Source organism: Ambystoma mexicanum, chromosome 6q (assembly GCF_040938575.1).
Source record: "Ambystoma mexicanum isolate Mex_15411 chromosome 6q, UKY_AmexF1_1, whole genome shotgun sequence".
Taxonomy (NCBI): domain Eukaryota; kingdom Metazoa; phylum Chordata; class Amphibia; order Caudata; family Ambystomatidae; genus Ambystoma; species Ambystoma mexicanum.
Genome location: NC_090937.1, coordinates 802,421,932 through 802,443,657, shown reverse-complemented (window position 1 = coordinate 802,443,657; position 21,726 = coordinate 802,421,932). Strand labels below are relative to the sequence as shown.

Here is a 21,726-nt window from a genome sequence, read left to right as displayed (position 1 = left end):
ACCATTCCAAGGACACTCAATCTAATCTACGTAGCGCTTCAATCTTGGATGGCCGCACACATCCTCTGTCTCAACAACAAAGACAGAGCTTCTGCTCATCGGCCCGCCCGCCTGGCAAAATTAGACCAGGCTTACACAAAGAATTCATTATCAACAGTCACAACATTTCTGTTGCTACTTCTGTCAAGACTTTGAGCGCGTACCTGGACTCCTCCTGAAGCATGGCTCACCAGGTCAACCACATCACCTCATCAGCAGGCTACGCTACCAAGCTCATCAACGCCAGTAAACCTGTCCTGACTGCCAAGAACTGGCTTAAAGTTGCCCATGTCCTCATAGGATAAAAACATGCACAAATTACAAACATTATAAAAAAATGCCCTCGGAGTGGCACTAAATATTGGCAAGCATAATCACATCTCAGAGACTAGAAAAACTGCCCACTGGCTCCCGGTCAAGGATAGAATCAAGTTCAAGATTTTGACCCTCGCCCAAAGATTCCTTTCTAATCGTGCCCCTCCATAACTTGCCCAAAAAAATACTAAATAAATAAAAAAGAACCATTCTTCGGTTAGGCCAGTAAGATCAACCTACAAACATCGCCTCATCACATCCAGATTCAACTGGAAAAAGATCAGGGGGTTTTAGGTTCCCAGTCCGCACCTCCGCCCTCTGGAACAAACTTCCACCTCATCTGCGAGACGAACCCTCCTACAACTCCTTTGGAAAGAATCTCAAAACCCACCTTTCCAACTAACATTTGCCTCCACCTTTGACTCTCCCCCAGTATTAGTTCTACAACTGTTCCTACTCCTTTGTAACCAGCACCTCGATGCCCACAGGCTTTGCACACTGCTTTATAAATTGTAACAACAACATTTCCCAGCTACTCCATTTATACTTGCTTTCTTCCACTCTTTCAATCTCCATCTGCTCTTTCACTGCTTTGTATTGAAGTCACTACATGGTCTTGCCCCTGCCTCTTTTACTACTTTGGACTCTCAAGTCTCTATTTTTCCTTTCTGTTCCTAATAACCCCCCCTGTGCATCTTCTCGCTTTCACTCATTTACTCTCCTTGCGCCTAAACATTGGAGCACTCTTGCCCTGCACATCCGCTCCTCTCACCATGTCTATCAGGATCAGTTAACGCTTTACATGCTTCTCCCTTTCGCAATCTTAATTCAGCTAGTACGTATTGCTATCAATTCCTGTGAAGTTTACACCATTATTTACAGTTGCAAAAGCCCTCTACTTATCAAAATGAATACAAAAAGTATAAATTTCCGAAAGCCAATTAATCTTGTTCAGGACTGGAACCAAAAACTTCACCTCGAATGTTGCAATGTTGACATGTGGAGGGGGTCTGATGTTGCATATTTTTACATACCGAATAATGGTCTTTATGTACCACACCATTTCTCAGACAGACGAATACCTTTTTGGTGCCCACACTGCTCCATTGCGATCTGTTCTTAGAGAAATCAAAAGCAGGCAGACTCCTTGGTTGTCAGTACACATCCACCTCATAGCTGCTCAAGAGCACCCTTCCTCCTCCAAATCACCTTCAACAGGATCGAACAGCAGCCTGCCACAGATTAACTTCCAGGTAATGGGGATTCACCTGGTGCACTGCTGCCATCTAGAGGGAAGCTGTAGCCAGTCCATACCAACAATCCAGAAGGGCACTACCAAAGGATCGAGCGTCATGAAAATGGTGCTCAAACCTACTAAAAATAGTACTCGACTATGCTAGTGTTCAAACGGAATTTGCAAGCACTCAGTGGGTAAACTTGAGACTAGACCTTAAAGAAGTTACGTTGTCCTTCAGGAGGCACCTCCTTCTACCACTTAGCGGCAAAAACCTGGAACATCCCAAAAGAAATAAGAAACACTGAAGATCACCTAAGATTCAGGAAATCACTAAAGACCTGGCTCTTGAACACCACAGACTAAATCTGAAAACCAAAACTGGAATAAGGTTGACTAAACTGGAAAGGACACAGACCATCCCCGACCCGACAGGGTAGCTCCCACGGCACCTGGACAGGTGACACCGGATAGACCGGAACACGGGCGACACGCACGGAGACTGAGTCAACTACCCCAGACCATCCCACCAACACTTTTGCCCGCCCCTGAGTTACCGCCAGGTACCACAGTGTTGTGGAATTGTCAAGATATTGGCAATCATCACACTACGTGAGATGTCGACATTGGCAGGTGCACTGGCCACAGAAGTATGAAGGGAGGATGGGGGGGGCTATGAGAGAGCATGTTAGAGGTGGGGGCCAGAGGAGTAGGAACCTTGTATGCCAGTGGGACCCAGATCAGGACAGAGCCGCATCAGGGGAGACCACGCAAGCCGAGCGCCTCAATTCAGGATAGAGACGCAAACTAACCAAACGTACTAACAACTTCCCCTTCTGCATACACCTCTCAAACTCTAAAGCAAACGCAACCAAAACCTACAGCACAACAAACCGCACAAACTTCACTACATTGCAACAACAAAACAAAAACACACACAGACCCGCACAACAGTACACAACGACTACCGGCCGCAAACACCCCAGGCCCAGCCAACGGACCCACCGGGCTGAGGTGCCAACAGCACATCGCTGCTCTCTTGCACTTTTCCTACTTCCTCCCACCAACTCAACCTCGCTTCCTCTTTCAGAGCTACCAGAGCGCCAAGGGACCACTCCGGTGGTGATAGTGCACGGAACAAATCTCCTTTAACATTAACATTCAAGATCTGAAAACAAACCCTTTGGTGGTCTCGTTTTCTGATTCTTGTCAACTCATTATGGAGACTGAACACCCAAGCCTCTTGGCTCCATGTGTGCCTGCACACAAGGTGGGATAAAGGCAGAAGACAGGGCTGGTTGACTATATGAGCCCCCAAACCTTCTGCCAGGTAGCTTGCTGAATATGTTTGAGATGGACAAGTTAACCTTTTCTGCTCAGTCGGGTTCCTAGATCAAACCTCCAATACTCTCCTCTAGAGTCAACCTCCTCAATAGGTTTTGTCTTATACCTAAACTATTCTCTCCAGCACCTCATACATTCTCTGCTTTACTTCCTACATTGCCCTGTTAGATTGCCACATACGTGTAGCTCCAACCTTAAATTCCCTTGAGCCTTATCACTGTCTTTACTCCCCATACTTCCTTTTTACCGGTTTAGTCTTCCAGCACTTCTGGATATACTCCTCAATGATCTTCACTCCCTAATGTTGCCACCAGCCCTCTCTTTTGGGAATTCCATCCCTCAATGTACAATGCTTCCTCTGGACCCTTTGCTCTGCCTCCTCCATCTCACATCTTCTGAAATTGCTGTTCACTACCTCCTCACTCTCTATCCCACTATGTGCCATTTCTCTCCTACCTCTGCCTTCCTGCCCCCACCTCATCCTTCTTTGCCATCCACCGACTCTACAGTTCTTGGTCTCCTTCCAGTTCACACAGACTGCTCTCTTCCAGGTTAAAAAGGGACTTGGACGCGCCTCCAAGGACCACCTGTAACTATCCACACATGGGTGTGGGTTAGAATTGTATTAAAACTCTAACTGGCTCAATTTTTTGGGTTTCCCATGGTCTCTGTTGCTTCACTGGTCCAGATCCTAGATGTTCAGCCTGAATGTTTATTCATTCTGGGCCCAACCATGGGTCTACATACATCATACCAGAGTGGCAGAACTGCTGTTCGTTTCCAGGTCTACACATGGCACACATGGCAACACTCCATGCTGAAACTAAATGGAATTCTCCCAGTGCACAGTTGACATGGATTGCAGCGGCATTCCAGGTACATTCAATCTTGCATGCATCAGAGGAGTTCTAGCATTCTTGTGATATTTTATTTCCAAAATGTTGAAAGACTAAACCCTCCTGCTTTGATGTTGACAGCTAATGTATACTGTGTGTAATGCAACATCCTGCCATAATGTCTTATGGGATGTGTGGTCTAATATCAATTTGGTAATGTGTGGGGGTTGTCAGACTGGGGGCAATGGAGCCACACATCGATGGGCGAGTCTATGGGTTCCTTTTAAAGGGTTTAATGGCTTGTGATGTACCAATGCAACAAGATCCTGATAAGTGGTGAGAACATGGGGTGGTGGGCCAGAGGATCCTGCCCTCATCTCCAAGTCCAACACTGTATATAGGGCGGTGGCACACGGCCCCAAGGTCACCAAAACCTCTACCTCAAGGGCTAGGCATGGGGCTTAATCACAAACCTCACAAATGGGTAATAGTCACCTTCACAATCCCATATTTTGCAGGATTCAACTTCCTGGCAGAAAGGGTGGGCAGTTATAAGTAAACCTCTTCCCTTAAATATTGAAATTTCAAGAAAAGCTATGTGCTTTTCTTTAATGTATTCTTCTACAGACTTGATGGGGAGAGACACAAAGTAGGTTCCATCCAGGGATTCCAGTTTAATATGTGATTATGGAGTACTTACTTCTAAATCTAGGTCAGTTGACCTTTGCATTGATTAATGTCCACTGGAAATAATTGAAAGTTTTGCTTTGCAGTGCAAAGAAAAACATATGAAAATGATGAGATGCCATTTCCTCTTCTAACCTGTTTTGGCCCTAGTGAACTTGTTAAAAACCAATCAGAAAAACAAGAAACATATTGGCAACTAACATTTATGACTGGAACAATGGATTTCAATAGTTTATTTCTGATGTATTTTAAAGAATGCATTTATGTATGCTGGAAATTGATTAGACTGAATTGCGTTGTACAGAAAATGGTTAGGAAAAACCTTTGGTATGGTGGTTTTCAGACTAATAAATGTGAGGAATTTATTAACAAATATATGAACGGTGCGGCGACTTTAAATTATATGCAACTTTTTTGTGATAAATACAAGGAAAGCAAACCATTTGTGTGCAAGCATTATTCCACACTCTAGTTTACAACAGCAGGCACACAAATGTCCTTTTAGTGTCACAACAGCATGTATCATGTAACAGCATGTAACAGCACAACGGTGCACACGTTGTGTCATAAATGCAAGTCGTCTATTGTGATTTCCAACAGTTCATTTTTACAAAAAAGTAGTTTATTTTCTCATATGTGTTCTTCACGTGAATATGATGCATCAATAGGCTCCACCTACAAAGTCGAAGTGACATGGATACTGTGCAAGGTAACTTGTTCAGCAATGGTACCATCAAAGTAATACAAGTGTGATCCCCTGAAAGTCATTACAGAAAGAGCTTTTGATTAGTACATAATGTTATAGGATGTCGACTGATAGTCCACGTGCACCGGTGTATCAGTGCATAAACCATGTTAACCTTTTGCATGTTAAAACAACTGTGGGGCGATTTCTTGGGTTTCATAATTACATGCATATGGATGATCCTTCATATATTCCTATAGCAGGATTTACGCTGTACACTTATATACAACACCAGTTGGCTAGAGCACAGACATTGCAGTGTCATGCTTTCATTCAAAATATAGATGCCATAATGCACAACCCTTGGGCATCTACAATGCAATATATTGCTTTGAAAATGCAGAACATTTCACATACTGTACCTCATGATTGGCACGGAGAGGCAGGTTCATGAAATAGTATACATATATACTATATGTTACATATGTGGACATACCACAAACTATTATAAATATACAGACCAATATATTACATTGAAGAACAAGAAGGTGAAAGGAAAGACGGCTCTCGCATAAAGATCAATTCGTTTAGCTTCTGATGGAATAACTGGCTTGGCAGGGGCCGGCTTCTTGCCATTCTTTGCCTGCGATTTCCCTAGTCCATTGAGTACCTCAATAGGCTTTCCATAACAGTCATAATTTGATAATTCGAAATCTCGAGGCAAGCTTCCAACAATGCTGAAGTCATTTGTTCTCAGGTCAGATTTGGAAGTGCAAACCTTTTTGCATCTCGTTTCGGCAACCTATGTTAAAAGAAAACCACACAAAAAACATTTTATTTCTACAGCACAGTTGTAAAATCAATGTAAAATTCTAGAGTGCAGGGAAATCGCGTTAGTGAAACAGACCTACCTACCCAGGTTTTCCAAAAGCATACTATAAGACGGCATGCCGTGTTCTTAATAGACAATGTTACTATTCCTACAACGCAACAAGAAACGATTCCTTTCCTGCTACTACTAGCCGATTTAAGACTCCACTGAATTTGTAATTGCCGGGTATTATACGGGAGTGTCTGTAAAATTGCACACCCATTACTAGTACATGGAGATCGCTATTGACCTCCAAGCCAATCAAAAATGTTCATTGTGCAGTCAATAACTAATTATATTGACTGCATTCTAAACATTGTGTTCAAAAGCCAACAGGGAAAATGCAATTTTCAGGCAAGATTTTTTCCCAACATGACACTGACTCTGCGACTCGTTTTTTATTTGCTGCAACATGTAATTAAACACAAAGAAAGCTAAAACATGGGAAAATGCTTTCACTTTTTAGAGAAAATGGTTTCCTTTTACATGACACCGAATGAATGCGCATGTTCAACCTGCTGCAGTATAACCACGTTTGCAATTAAATGCTTATGAAGACAACTTTATTTAAATACTACAAAATAAAAAATAATTTACTAGCTCAGTTCATCACTTTACTGAACGTTTTTACTTCACCACGAAACGCCAAAACATGTATTGCTATTACCAATATGTGCTAATAGTCTTCTAGACCACGGCAAAGGCCATTATTGCTTGGTATAATGACCCTTCCCCCAACTTATGGCCTGAGGCAAACTTAGTGGAGAGTCATTATCCTGCGATAATGGGATGGTCTATAAAGCTATATCGTTTATCCTGAGAAACAAGATCAGTTAATAGTTTTATTTCGAGAGCAAGCCCATACAAACTGCACAGAAAATTTACATAATTAGAAGACGAACAAGAATATCATACCATCATGTACTACAAGTATAGTGGTGGATGGGTAATATAAAATACTCCTAGTTCTCACAATCAAAGAAATCACAGTACATACTAATGGTCGTTCACATTAGAAATCCCATGTATTCAGAATATGTAAATTCCTGTTGGATTTTATATTGTTTTATTATTTATTGAAATGTGTTAAGTCAAATTTTGGCTATTGCACAATAAATAAAAAATAAAAATAATAGAAATCACAAATACACTTAGTTAAAAATAAAATCCAACATTCATACGTACAATATTCAAATGTTAACATCTTGTATTACTAGTAATGCTCTAAATAATCTAATTGATCAAAGCAGCACTTACAATTGCAACACAAATTATCATTCTGTCAAAATCTTGCAGGGCAAGTCTGAGGATTTATAGCAGAAAGACATGGCCTCAGGTACTGATGTTAGAATGTTGTTTCTCAACAATGGAAAGAGCCCGGTCCTTCCAACCTGAGCATAATGCGGTCAAAATAATAACACGAAAAATGTCCTCTCCCTGAGGGGAGAAAAACGTGTATTCGTCATCAGATGCTGGTGTCCAGTTGCTTGTGAAATTTGATACTGGTAGGATACAGAGGTGGATTTTCATAAAAAAGCGTTTTTTTCCACTAGGATCCTCTATTCTTTCCAAATCGGCTTTGCGGCCAAGAAAGGATTTTCTAGATGGGTAGCTTGAAATTGTGCCATTTCGGTAAACTGTGGCTATCTTACACATATATTACCATTCTTCGTAGGCCGTGTTAGGCAAGATTGTATGCAGTACCCTTTGGGTGCACTACAACAACCCCGACCTCCTGGTAATAGGAACCCAACCTTTGGTAGAAGTCTGTACTACACAGGTTGGTAGCGTGTTGAGCAGCCAGGCTTATCTCAAGAAGGGTCAATGTGAGCTGTAGGGGAGTTAACGAGATTCACAGTGACAAGTATTCAAATAAACGCTTACACAAAAGGTTTCTTGATTAAACAATTATTAATTTATTTAACAGTCAGTTTGAGTAAGCCTTCTTCAGAAGGAACAATAAAATAGTAACACAAATACCCTCCAAAATACACACACTCAGTTCCACTAAATCAGCAAATACCCATTTGGGATGTCACACAGACACTTCCTACACACTCAGGTGACTTAAATAACTGGGACACTGTGGACATTAATATATCACTGTTGCATTTAGAGTAATACCGATGAGCATGTCAAAGAAAAGGGTTATTAGATTAAAACAAATATTCTGAAGCAGGTACGTACTTTTGAAAAAAGCCCAAGGCAAAGTTAGTTAACCCCTTCCTGGAAAGAAGACCAAACAACGTCAGAGGGAAGAAGAGTCATTCAGGGAGCCAGGCTAGGCCAAAGTCAATTGGGCAAAAGTCTAGGTGAGCTGAAGCACTTCTTGCAGGTAGGTTAACGTCTTGCACAATGTTTTAGAAGGCTTTGTAGAAAAGAAGAAATGAAAGCATGGCCCCAAGCCGATTAGGCTTGTGAGGTAAAGAAGCTGATAGCACCTCTACAAAAGCAACCAAGACAAGTCTCAACTGAGAACAAGTGAGGTTACACAACAAGTGGTAAATTCTCATAGACTGTACAGTACCTTTGGTTAGAAGAAAAGGGCTTTGGCTGGCTTCTGTTCCTGAGCAGCTCTGCAGATCCTGTGTTCTTGGGCCTCAGTCGTGGGGACAAGAGGGAGGACGTCTGGAGGACTTCTGCACTGCAACGAGACGGTCGGCGACAGAAAAGGACCAACTTCTATTCAGTGGCACTTCGCGGTTTCAGCTCCTCGCGTCTCAGCAAATAGCAACACTGCAGACTCTTGGCTGTCGAGATGGGCTTTCCTTGCATCTGGTGTCCAGCACTCTGTTGAGGTGGCTCAGGCTCGGTCAGTCCTGCTTCCTGGGAGTCCGGAGGATCTTCATGGTGCTCTTGGCCTACTTCAAAGCAAGGCACACAATCTGGTGTTCCTCTCCCTGTCTCTTTGGTTCCAGCAGCAACTGCAGTGGAATTTCAACCAGCTCCGAGAGGATGTCCAGGTGGCTTACTTTGGAGTCGATTAGTCCCACCAACTCAAGGGGAGAAGTCATCCTTGCAGGGCTTCTCTAGTCAAGGCAAATTTAGAGCTTCAGCACAGCAGCAGGGCTTCACCGGGCAAACCAACGGTCCAGGAGTTGCAGCAGGCGTCTCTTCCAAGGTCTTCTTTGGATTCCTTCGTCCAGTGGTCGACTCTGCCTTCCAAGCCAAAAAGCCTCGCCTTTTATGCAGGTTTCTTCCATTCATTCCAGCCTAGCTGTCAGTCACCCAGCAGGGTGGCTGTCCTTCCCGGACAGCCAGCCGATCAATCACCTAGGAGTGCATTCCTGTCTCCTAGGAGACTAAGCACAGGGAGTTTCAGGCACCTTCCTTGCTTCTGGCACCCGCCAGACATCCTGGAGCTAGAGGCAGGCTTCACTAGTGAATCCTGCCAAAGACAAAATGGACAAAGGGACCAAACATGGTTTGGCGTGCAGAGTAAATCTCAAGAAGGACCTTTCCACAAAATAAACGGCCAAAAAAGAAGATCGGGGTCATTTTGACAAAAATGGCACCCTTGGGTGCTTTACTGCAGCTGTGAAAGCAGCCTGAGATAAAAACACGCCATGGTAGTTAAAAGTAAACCACTGCCACCAACCAGCCATTCATCGAGGAAAGGGTAACATAAAAATATTACATGAGAAGCTAGACCAAGGGGATACTAAGTAACCCCACCAGCACCCTATTGTAAGATAGTGTTGCTGGGTCTAGAAAGTTACAAATGTAAGTAAAGTCAATTTCACTTTACTGCTCTTCAAAACAATAGTTTATCCAAGAGAAGGTATTTAAACCTTGGGGAAATCTGAAAGACTTCCCTGTGCCACTGCACTGAAGGTGCTGTGTGACAATGTAAAAGATGATGCCTATGGAGTTTGTCAGACTCCACTTCCAAAAGAAACAGTGTTCAAATCACATTAAAAATACGAGAGAGTGGGGAAAAAGGGACTCACTCTCCAGGTTAAAAATGAAAGTCCTCAAAATCCAGCAAAGTTGCTGCAGGTCTCTAAGGTAGAGAGGAATTAGCACATTTCTGAGAATTCTCCCTAACAGGCCACCTGAATCAGGTTTTGAGGGTAGCCATCCCGTGGAACTCTGCATGGTGCCATAACCCTTGTATGCCTCAATCTAATGCCATCTTCAGCATACAGGCTCAGCCAAATCAGCTAAACTAATGAGTTGGGTTAGGAACATCCTTAGAGAGTTAAATGTTGACTATTCCATGCCAGTATAGCAGTGGCTCACATTTTGCTTCATCTAACAATGCCACCCAACTCCAAAAGAAGGGGGAAGGCAAGGCGCATGGGTTTGAAGAGTCATTTAAGAAGCTTATTTTCCCTTTTTTCTAACTCGTTAACATTTTAAAATCCCAGATTTCTTCTCCATAACATGAAGCAGCCTGGACTTGTGTTAGATAAACCTCTATGGTGGGGCCAATTGCTATTCCACCATACTGATTTTTAAAAACGACCTTACCGCACCACCATAGCCAAGTCAGGGTTAACTCTTTTCTCCAGCAGCGGAACCCACACACCCGTGCTGCGGACCCAAAACCCTAGATAACCATAAGAGCTTACTGACTCCAGAGGGGTATCTCCACAACCTAATCTCACCCCCCACCCCTTTTTCTTTGCTTGAACATACACCATAGTCTTTCAAACATGAATTTCTATTCCCATATCATCACACATAATTGAAAGCTTTGAAATCACATGAGTCCCTTGGTTCTTGCTAATCAATACTGCATCAACGCAACGCAAAATTCCCATCTTCCTCACCCCTCTATTAGTGGCGCATCCATATTAACCAAGTATATGGCACCTCAAAGGCTATTTAAATACATGCAAAACAGAAGAGATGCCAGTACACAACCTTGTCTGACAGCTCTTTAAACTGGAAAGGGTTTAGTACATTGCCGTTTTGCCCACATCTTACTACAGCATAGTTGTCACAATACAAGTTGCGTATGGCGGAAAGTTAATTGCCAGAACACCAATTTCAGCTCGATTACACCACAATTCCGTGCGAGGGACTGCATTGAATGCTGTGCACAAATTAACAAAATCTAAATAAAGGTTGAAAACATACAGTTAGATATTTCTGGTGTAGTAAAAAAAGGCAAAATGCCTCATCTACGGTGCTCACTCTTGTCCTAAAACTGGCTTGGAGGTCAGACGATTTCTGCTAATTTTGTAACATCACCTCTGCGTATATCTTAGCACTGGAGTCCAACAAAGATATTGGGAGATATGTTTCTTCTTCATTTTGGTCTTCCTTCTTGTATATCGGTGTTATTTTAGCGCTTCTCAAGCTCCTGGGGATCGACTCATTTGAAGTGATATTAAAGATCTTGTAAAAAAATAAATAATGGGATGAGATGGCAGGCTCTGACTTATAATTGTTTCTTTTAAAACGCGCTCAATACCACAGACCAGGTTTTAAGCGCAAGACCGGGATTCAAACCTGTGTTGCTATGCCTTGTTATTCCTTCCAAGCGAGATGCGTTGCCCCTGAGCTATTCTCCCGGCCCGGCTTCAACTCAAATGCAATTATATGGATTCTTTAAGCCATGTTGCTTATTTGACTAAACCTAGATGTATCAATTTCATTAATGGTAATGTTCAATGGAGGAGATATTTAGGTAATCAGCAGGGGAAGGGGGCGGAATTAGACTAGGGGACTAATGGTGTTTTTTCCCGGTTGCGAGACAGGTTGCGTTTCGAAGCCAAAAAAAAAAAAAAATAGCCGATGCAGACTGGGAAACGTAGTCCATTCTCCCTTTCTGTGGTGGCCATTGTAAATATAGAAAATGGCCACCATGGCACAGGATAAGGGACTACATGTAGTCCCTTCTCCCTTTTGATGGTGGCCTAAAGAAAGAATCCGATATGCAGAGGCATCCTGGGGAACGGCTTGAGGAACATCAAGTAACGTTGCTGGTATTACCATGAGCGAAGGGTTGTAAATGCACCAATCGGTCCATGGATGACAATCTCAATATGCCACGCCGGGTACTAATATCCCTTAAGAGCAAACAAGCACTTTAAGTTAGACTTCTCCCAGGGCTTGTTCTACAATTTATTTAAATGCTTTTCCCACAGTGTGGGAAACACACATATGCACATCTGGGGCAATGTGATTTTGTACATCCTGAGTTCTAAATGATTGTTCAAAAGGATTGGGTAATTCGCTGTATAAGCATTTTGCAAGGCTTCCCATCTTCAAATTAATATGTGCTTTTTTTATTTGCGGTCAGATATTTGTATTCTTTTCATAAGGACATGGTCAATGGCTATGATCCACCGAGACAGATCTCTGGAGGATAGCACAGGGACAATGCGCTCACCTTGGAAGCAAGACAACGCAGAGCAACACAGGTTTGATCCCCGGGTCCACGCTTTGAAACCTCTGGGTATTAAGCGCGTTCTAAATAACGAACTACACCCACTTCCTGAGTTTAAAACTGGAGATTTATATCAATTTATATTCCACATTCTCTATCACACCAGCCTTTATTTCGGGGGTTTGATTTCCCTAATATTATCCTGGAGTGTTGGAAGGAAGGGATTGAATATATTGACTATCCATTGACTATCCATTGCCATACCTTAATGGCTGAAATACTTAATGACATACATTTGAGGATGTACATTTTTAGAGACAAGGTTGACCTACTTAATGAGTCTTTTGCAGTTCATAGTTGAGACTTCACTAGTATTAACTGTACCATGCGTTGTTACAGGTGGATATTGCACCGAAAAGTTAACAAAGCGGGTCATGGTCACTCTCTAACCTGAAGATTACTAAATTTGATAATATCAGGTCATCAGTCCCCGCTAAACATTTTATAGTCTATTCAGGAGCTATGTCTAGACCTTCTGCAGATAGATCAGAGGGAGAGGGGTTTATCGTTCGAGCACCAGCTGTTAAACGACCTGTAGTGCTTCAGAATCACATTATGAGCTAGACTAGCTCCTGGTTTTGAGCGAGGCTGGATATATTAGTTATACTCCCAAGAAATATCCCAAACTACAAGCTAATTGTGGAGATCATCATGCTTGTGAATGTTATCAAGCTGGCAGTTTGACATATTCTTTGTTTAGGCTGAAGATTCTGAGTGTCCTCCTTTATTACTTTTGTAATCAAGGGCTTCCAGCAAATCCCTGCAACTATTGTTCTCCAGCATGGGTCTGGCATGGATTCACATGCTCATGAATATTCCCAGTCAGGCCGGGAATCCTCAATAAAAGAAAAACAGTTTCTTTCACTTAGAAACTGTATTTCTCATCTAAACCAATTACTGTCCTCTGGGTCATACTTCCCCCAGCCAATGACCGTTCTAGCCCTAGGTCCCTCCTCTGGCAGCCATCTTCAGATTTGGTAAGCACGTAAAGTGGCAGTATGACCAAGAGCCGCAGAGGGGTAGGAGGTAGGGATCGCATGTGAATCCATGCTAGACCCATGCTGGAGAACGGTATTACCCAAATTGTTCATTTACAATTGTTCGAATGAACAATTGACCGAATTTAAAGGGTCACAATTGATATATATATATATATATATATATATATATGGGTTTTGGCATTGGGTGGGGGGTTTCCTCCCACATATATTTTACAATTGACCTTCACAATTCGGTCAATTGTGAAAAGGTCAATTGTAATTCGAACAGTTGTAAAACAAACAATTCGTATACAACCTGGAGAACACTAGTTACAGGTAAGTAACTTGTCCCTTCTCCAGCATGGGGTCTGGCATGGATTCACATGCTCATGAATAAAGAATACATAGCAGTACAACATTGCACAACCCCAGGAGGTGGCAAGGCTCGACAGAAGCAATTACTCTTACCGCTGGAACAGACTCACCTCAAGCGAACAGGTTGCGTAGCACTGCTTGGCCGTCTCTGGACTCCTCTCTGGAATCCCTGTCGACACACAAGAAGAACTTTGTGAAGGTGTGTGTCGACCTCCACGTAGCAGCCCTGCAGATGTCCAGCCGGGGCACACCAGACAGGAACGCCGTCATCGCTCTGGTGGAGTGGGCTCTCGTACGGCCAGGCAACGGTAGGTTTGCCAACCGATGGCAGTGCATGATGCAGCTGGAGAGCCACCTTGAGATGGGACAGAACCAAAGTTCACAAGCAGTTGCAAAGTATTCCGAAAACTCTTTGTGCGTGTCACATAGAAGTTCAGGGCACGAGCAACATCCAGCGAGTGCAAGGCCCTTTCATCCGGTAAGGAAGGCTTCAGGAAAAACACAGGTAGCACCAAAGGCTCGTTGAGGTGGGATTCCGACAGAACCTTATTTATTTTTTAATTTATGCATTTATATCGCGCTGAACAGCCCGCTGGCATCAGGCGCGCACATTAAGACACAGACATACAGATTTCAACGGGACAATCTGATTCCTAGCATCATTAGCTTTTTTTTTTAAACTCATGGAGTTTTCCTCTACTCTGAGTTTGATCGGTAGACCGTTCCATGTCTGGGCTGCTCTCACAGGGAAGGATCTACCTCTTTTAGCTGTGATGCATGCGATTTGTCCTTGTGTCTCCGATCTTCGAGACCGACGGGTATAATGAGCAATTAGTCCCTTCAAGTAGGCAGGGGCCTGTCCAAATAGGCAGCGATGTACTAAGGCCATCGTTTTGACAATTATCCTGTCTTCTAATGCTAGCAAGTGCAAGGCTTTCCTGTCAGCTGTAATGTGATCACTTCTATCTTTTTGTCTGATGAATCTTAGAGCATTGCTTTGGATGTATTGGCATCTGCTTATGCAACCTCTGTTAGCTCCTAGTAGGAGGGTGTTCCCGTAATCTAGCCTGGCTAGAATGGTGGCCCTCGCAATGGTAGCGCTATTCTTTTCGCTAAAATACGGTCTGATGCTTCTTAACATCCTCGGGTAATACTGGCAATTTCGGTTTAGATTGTTAAGGTGCGCATCCGCGCCAAGTGAGGCCTCCATGTATATCCCCAGTGTTTTGACCTTATCTGATACCTGGATGAGGGTGTTTTTGATCTTAAACGCAGTGTATTCCTGGTTTAATTTAGCCCGTGCCTGATATGATCCGGTGATGTTGTACAGGTTAGTCATCCTGTTATAGGCGTCATAGCACCCACTCAGCTCTACCACTAGCTGAGCGTCATTGGCATTAAAGAGGGGTGCGTCCGCAGCACCACCCTCGACTCGAGGAAAGTCAGATATGGATGTTAGGGCCTGGATCTCACCCACCCTCCTAGCAGAGGTGATGGCCACAAGAAAAGCAGTTTTCCACGAGAGGATCTAGAGGGGCCCGATACATATGCTTGAAGGGCCTCCCCTCCTCCCCACCATGAGCCTCGTCAGCACCACATTGAATTCCCACCCCGGGGCAGGAGCCTTCACTGGCGGGAAAGATCGAAAAAGTCCTCTGAGGAACTTCTTGATGAGTTGATGAGACAGAAGTGAAGACGTTCCTGGACCCTTGGTGTAGTGAGGGATAGCCACCAGATGTACCTTGATAGAGGCGTGTGCCAGTCCGGCCTTGGCCAAGGACAACAAGTATGGAAGAATCTGCGGGGCCATGACCCTCAGAGGGGTGATCTTCTGCGACCAGCACCACGTAGCAAAACGCTTCCACTTGTGACTGTAGCACTTAGAGTCGACGACGCCCTGGCCTTGGCAAGGACCTCCCTGCAGTCCATTGGCAACTCGCATCCTCAAAACTCTAGGGCTGCAGGAGCCAGCCCTCAGGCTCAGCAACCCCCCACCACTATCGCCCGTCTGAACCCCTGGTTGAGGGATCTTGTCCGTGAAAGTTCTGGGCACCTGTATCCACCGGGCATCCAGTAATTCCTGTAGCGGCTGCAACTGCAGCTTGCAGAGACTGACGAAGTAGATGCAGGACAACATCATGCCCGGTAACGACTTGATGGCCCACATTGTCTGGTCTTCAGCGACGACAACCGTTGCACCTTTCCATGAATGGCTGCTAGCCTCTCCTCCGAGGGCGACGCCAGGCAAGGCACTGGAGTCTGGCACCCAGGAACAGCACGTTCTGCAATGGCGTTAAGCAGGACTTCGGATAGGTGACAGAGTCCCACATCCCTCAATAGTCGGACGGCTGCCTTTGTGTGCTTGTCGTCCAGCTCCCGTGAGCAGGCGTGAATCAGCCAGTCGTCCATGTACGGGTATATGTGTATGCCCTGTAGACTTAGATGGCCTGCCACTGGTTTGGGAAGAATCTTGGGGACGACGTCAAGCCGAATGGCAGGGCCTTGAAGTGGTAGTGCTGGTCCTGCACCATGATACGTAGACATTTCCGATGTTTCTTGTGAATGGGGATGTGGAAATATGCGTCCTCCAGCTCCAACATCAAGAAGTCTCCTTTTTCCAGTTGGTCGACTGCAAGGTGACCATCCTGAATTTTTTGTACTTTATTTGTTCAGACGTTCAGACGTTCAGACGTCGCAGGTCCAGGATGGGTCATCAACCCCCCCCCCCTCCCTCGACCCCTCGACTTCTTTCTGACAAAAAAGTATCTGGAATAGACTCTGGAGCCCTGCAGCCATTGGAGAACTAGCTCCATCGCCAATTTTCATAGCACGGCTTGTACCTCTTCCAGAACCTGAGGTATGTGCTGCTCCTGTCGGGGAACCACCAGACCATGAGGACACCTGCGTTGGAATTCCATTCCAAGGTGTGCCCCTGGGCAAGAGCATCCACCACCCAACTGTCGGTGATCTTGCTCCACTCCTTGTCAGCTGGCATCCCACCGGGGTACATGAGTGGGGGCCCAATGTCTTAGCCGGTTTAGGCTTGCTTGGGCACCAGTGTCCTGCCCTGTGTATGACAGCGACGCTGTCCTCTACTACCGTAGGCATGGGAGCGGCCTCTGTAGGCTTCTTGCGTTGAGGATCGGGAAGGCTGGAAGACATGGAGAACCCTTTTGATGACCTGCTAGATTTTCCCCTGGAGGAGCGAAAAGACGAGCAGTGCTGCTGGAGAGTGCTGAGGGAGCAGACCGTCTCTGTATTCGCTTTGATGGCCTGGAGGGACTCGTCAACGGCCTTCCCAAACAGATTATCCCCGACAAAGGGCATGTCCAGCAGCTTTGCTTGGAACTATTGACAGAAGTTAGTAGCCTTCATCTATCCCTACCAACGAAGGCAGACACCGTTCTTTTGCCGGTACCCTGTGTCGGCAACGTCCACTGCCACCGTGACGGCATGGTTTTATGCCAAGTCTCCTTCCTGGAAGAGGGCGAGGGCCTCCATCTTCTTATCGGGGAGGAACTCCAGGATCAGTCCTAGTTTGTACCACAACTGCCTGTCGTACCTGGCTACGATCGCCAGTGCGTTGGCTGCCTTGATTGTGGACGCTGCGGTGTAAACCACCTTCTTCCCCCATGGCGTCCATCCTTTTCCCCCTCGCTGTCCAGAGGGACCGAAGATGTTGGGTAATCCGACAGTTCCTTCGCGGCCACTGTGTCCGATGATGGTTGCGACCTCAGGCATTTGGGTGTGCAGTCCGGCACCCTGTACTTCTTTTCCAACCTATCCTGCTTGGCTGGAGCGGTGCAATGGTTCTTCATGAGGGCTAGGCACTGTTCCTGAATATCCAGAAAAGGAACCGCCATGATAGTCTTCCTCTTGGTCTCTCACCTTTGATACAAAAAGCCCTCCTTCTTGGTTTCCTCAGGCACCGGCTGGAATAGCTCAGAGGCCCTGACGATCAGAGCAATGGGGAAACTATGTGGGGCATCCAAATGTGACGACTCACCATACCATGCAACGATGTCCATCATCCGCGGCTGTGCCCATGTCTGCTGGGGGAGCTGGGTCCCGACGTGGTGGAGGAGGTTGATATGGGGCGGTGTCTTCACTCCTTCTGGCGTGCCTGCACACTAAGCCAAAACCTCCCTCACTCATCTCCCTGAAGGAGTCAAAGGATGCAGTGTAGGTAGGGTGGGTCTGTAACTCCCTAGATTGACAAAGCTGTGTTTTGGGCCGAGGGGGAGAAGAGGTTGGGGGGATAGGATGGGGCCTAGGTGGGGAAGGATGAGACCAAAAGGGGGCTGGGGGGGGCGGGGAGGATGAGGCTGGGGGGGGGGGAATGAGGCAGAGGTGGGTGCCGGGGGTAAAGAAATGATGGGACCGGGGGGGTAGAAGAAATGATGGGACCGGGGGGGTAGAAGAAATGATGGGACCGGGGGGTAGAAGAAATGATGGGACTGGGGGGGGGGGGGGTAGAAGAAATGATGGGGCCGGGGGGTAGAAGAAATGATGGGCCCGGGGGGTAGAAGAAATGATGGGGCCGGGGGGTAGAAGAAATGATGGGGCCGGGGGGTAGAAGAAATGATGGGGCCGGGGGGTAGAAGAAATGATGGGGCCGGGGGGTAGAAGAAATGATGGGGCCGGGGAGGGTGGGTGCGGGTTGGGTAGAAGAAATGATGGGGCCGGGGGGGATGGGGGTAGAAGAAATGATGGGGCCGGGGTAGAATAAATGATGGGGCCGGGGGGGTAGAAGAAAGGGGGAGAAGAAATGATGGGGCCAGGGGGAGGGGGAGAAATGATGGGGCTGGGGGTGGGAGAAATGATGGGGCCGGGGAGAAATGATGGAGCCAGGGGGGGGGGCTTATGATGGGGCCGGGGGGATTGGAAGAAATGATGTGGTCGGGGGTAGGAAAAAAATATGGGACCGGGGGGTAGGAAAAAATGATGGGGCCGGGGGGGGGGAGAAATGATGGGGCCGGGGGGGGGGAAGGAATGATGGGGCCTGGGGGGGGGGAGAAGGAATGATGGGGCCGGGGGGGGGGGAGAAGGAATGATGGGGCCGGGGGGCATGGAAGAAATGATGGGGCCGGGGGGCATGGAAGAAATGATGGGGCCGGGGGGCAAATGATGATGGGCTGGGGGGGAGAAGAAATGCTCGGGGGGGAGAAGAAATGCTTGGGGGGGGGGAGAAAAAATGATGGGGCCGGGGGGGGGGGTGGGGGGAGTTAGAAATGACTGGGCCAGGCAGGGGGGGGAAGAAATGATGGGGCCGGGGGGGGAGAAATGATGGGGCCGGGGGGGTGGGGGAGGAAGAAAAGATGGGGCCGGGGGGGGGGGGGGGGGGTGGGGGGGGAGAAATGATGGGGCCGGGGGGTGGGGGAGGAAGAAATGATGGGGCCAGGGGGGTGGGGGGGAAGAAGAAATGACGGGGCAAGGCGGGCGGGGAATGATGGGGCCGGGGGGAGACATGATGGGGCCGGGGGGGGGGGGAAATGATGGGGCCGGAGGGGCGTGGAAGAAATGATGGGGCCGGGGGGCGTGGAAGAAATGATGGGGCCGGGGGGCAAATGATGGGCTGGGGGGAAGAAATGCTTGGGGGGGAGAAGAAATGACGGGGCCAGGGGGGGGGAAATGATGGGGCCGGGGGGGAAATGATGGGGCCAGGGGGGGAAATGATGGGGCCAGGGGGGGAAATGATGGGGCCGGGGGGGGGGAATGATGGGGCCGGGGGGGGGAATGATGGGGCCGGGGGGGGGGAATGATGGGGCCGGGGGGGGGGGGGTGGAATGATGGGGCTGGGGGGGAATGATGGGGGGGAGAAATGATGGGGCCTGGGGGGAGAAATGATGGGGCCTGGGGGGAGAAATGATGGGGCCTGGGGGGAGAAATGATGGGGCCTGGGGGGAGAAATGATGGGGCCTGGGGGGAGAAATTATGGGGCCTGGGGGGAGAAATGATGGGGCCTGGGGGGAGAAATGATGGGGCCTGGGGGGAGAAATGATGGGGCCTGGGGGGAGAAATGATGGGGCCTGGGGGAGAAATGATGGGGCCTGGGGGAGAAATGATGGGGCCTGGGGGGAGAAATGATGGGGCCTGGGGGGAGAAATGATGGGGCCTGGGGGGAGAAATGATGGGGCTGGCTGGGTGGGGTTAGAAATGATGGGCCTGTGTTACGCTCACCTGCTCTCTGCCGAGGCATTGGGGCATGGTTGCAGCCCTCCTTGGGGTGAGGTCGCTCGGGTCCGACTTTGTCCTCTGCGCTTATGTGGTGATTGGTGGTAATAGGTGATGCTGTTCGGGACTGCACATGCGCGGAGAAAAGGAGGCGTGAGTATGCCAGCTTGTGCGCCTGATCCCCTTCCAGACCCCTTCTCCTGAACCGTGGTACCCGTGGGATGCGCTGTCCCTGGAAAGCTCACCTGTTGATTAGTTTTGGCGAGCACTCCGTCCTGCTGCTTCTGGCAGGGGCGCTTGTATTATCTGGACCGAGTTCCTTCACTGGTCCCTTGCACGTGGTAATCCAGTCCTGCTGCGACTAAGCCACTATACTTCAGATAAGTGTTCCTGTTTGCCTTTGTCTTTCCTTATTCGTTTTTGTAGTATTGTAAAGTTTGTTGTCTTGTATTGCTGTCCGTTCCACTTTTGATGTTTGCTCCTTTGCTTTCTTCCCCTTGCAGGTGATGTTGCCGACCCGGCAGAAGCTGCAGAGCTCGAGGCGGCAGCCGGAGGGAATGATGAACGAAGCTGCAGCGGTACAGTAGCTGGTCAATTGTTAACTAGGGGGTGCGTGGGGTTCAATGCTGCATCCCTAGGACGGATGTTCTAACCTTGTCTGTCTTCTTCTTCACAGGGTCCGAGTTCGTGGATGCGGAGTGGGGTGCTGCGGCGTCGGGATCAAGATCACTATATGTCAGGAAATGAGTCTGCAGATGAAGTGATGAAGCACCGGTTTCCTGGAGGTGAGTATGCAGGAGAACGCCTGGTTTCAAAAGGTAAGTAAACTGGTCCAAGCGGCAGGATGTTTTCAGCCTGCCTGCCACACCCGATGAGTCAGCATATGAAGACCAGGCCTAAGGAGACACACCCGATGAGTCAGCACATGAGCATGTTCTCTGGAATAAAGGCTTTCAGCTCCTGAAAAGTTCTTGTAAAATAAAAGCACTCCTGCACTGAAATAAAGTGTTCCTGCTCCCATCTCTTTAGGAGCCTGGTGCCAAAGGCACCAGGACTGAGTCCAGCCAGGGCCCCTGTGTTTATGGGTTGCAAAGGGACATAAGTGAGTCAAGTGACCCATTGCCCTCATCACTAGATGGTGTGTTTTTTGTGTTCTGGCTGGGTGGGAGAAATGAGAATAGATGGGGCCCGGGGGGTGGGAGGGGGATGGGGGGCAGAATGGAAGGGGCCGGGAGAATAGATGGGGCTGGGGGGGTGCGTAGAATAGATGGGGCCAAGGGGGGGGGGGCGTAGAATAGATGGGGCCAAGGGGGGGGGAGAGGAAAGGATGGGGCCAAGGGGGGGGAGAGGAAAGGATGGGGCCAAGGGGGGGGAGAGGAAAGGATGGGGCCGAGGGGAGGGAGAGGAAAGGATGGGGCCGAGGGGAGGGAGAGGAAAGGATGGGGCCGAGGGGAGGGAGAGGAAAGGATGGGGCCGAGGGGAGGGGAGGGGAGGGGAGGAAAGGATGGGGCCGAGGGGAGGGAGAGGAAAGGATGGGGCCGAGGGGAGGGAGAGGAAAGGATGGGGCCGAGGGGAGGGGGAGGAAAGGATGGGGCCGGGGGGAGGAAAGGATGGGGCCGGGGGGAGGAAAGGATGGGGCCGGGGGGAGGAAAGAAAGGATGGGGCCGAGGGGAGGGAGAGGAAAGGATGGGGCCGAGGGGAGGGGAGGGGAGGAAAGGATGGGGCCGGGGGGAGGAAAGGATGGGGCCGGGGGGGAAAGAAAGGATGGGGCCAAGGGGGGGGGGAA

At 47.8% G+C, this 21,726-nt stretch overlaps 1 protein-coding gene across 2 annotated transcripts in view; it reads right to left on the bottom strand.

Annotated features, from left to right (window-relative positions):
- Positions 1–4,673: 4,673 nt before the first annotated feature.
- GLRB (glycine receptor beta) overlaps positions 4,674–21,726 on the bottom strand; it is a 503,088-nt gene continuing 486,035 nt past the window's right edge. The window contains exon 11 of one of the 2 annotated variants that reach the window (XM_069631327.1): positions 4,674–5,942. In XM_069631327.1, coding sequence (XP_069487428.1) covers positions 5,646–5,942 — 297 coding nt within the window. In that variant the 3' untranslated portion in view covers positions 4,674–5,645. Of the gene's footprint in view, positions 5,943–13,857; positions 14,122–21,726 lie in introns of those variants that run through there. The other variant, XM_069631328.1, reaches the window with a different exon arrangement.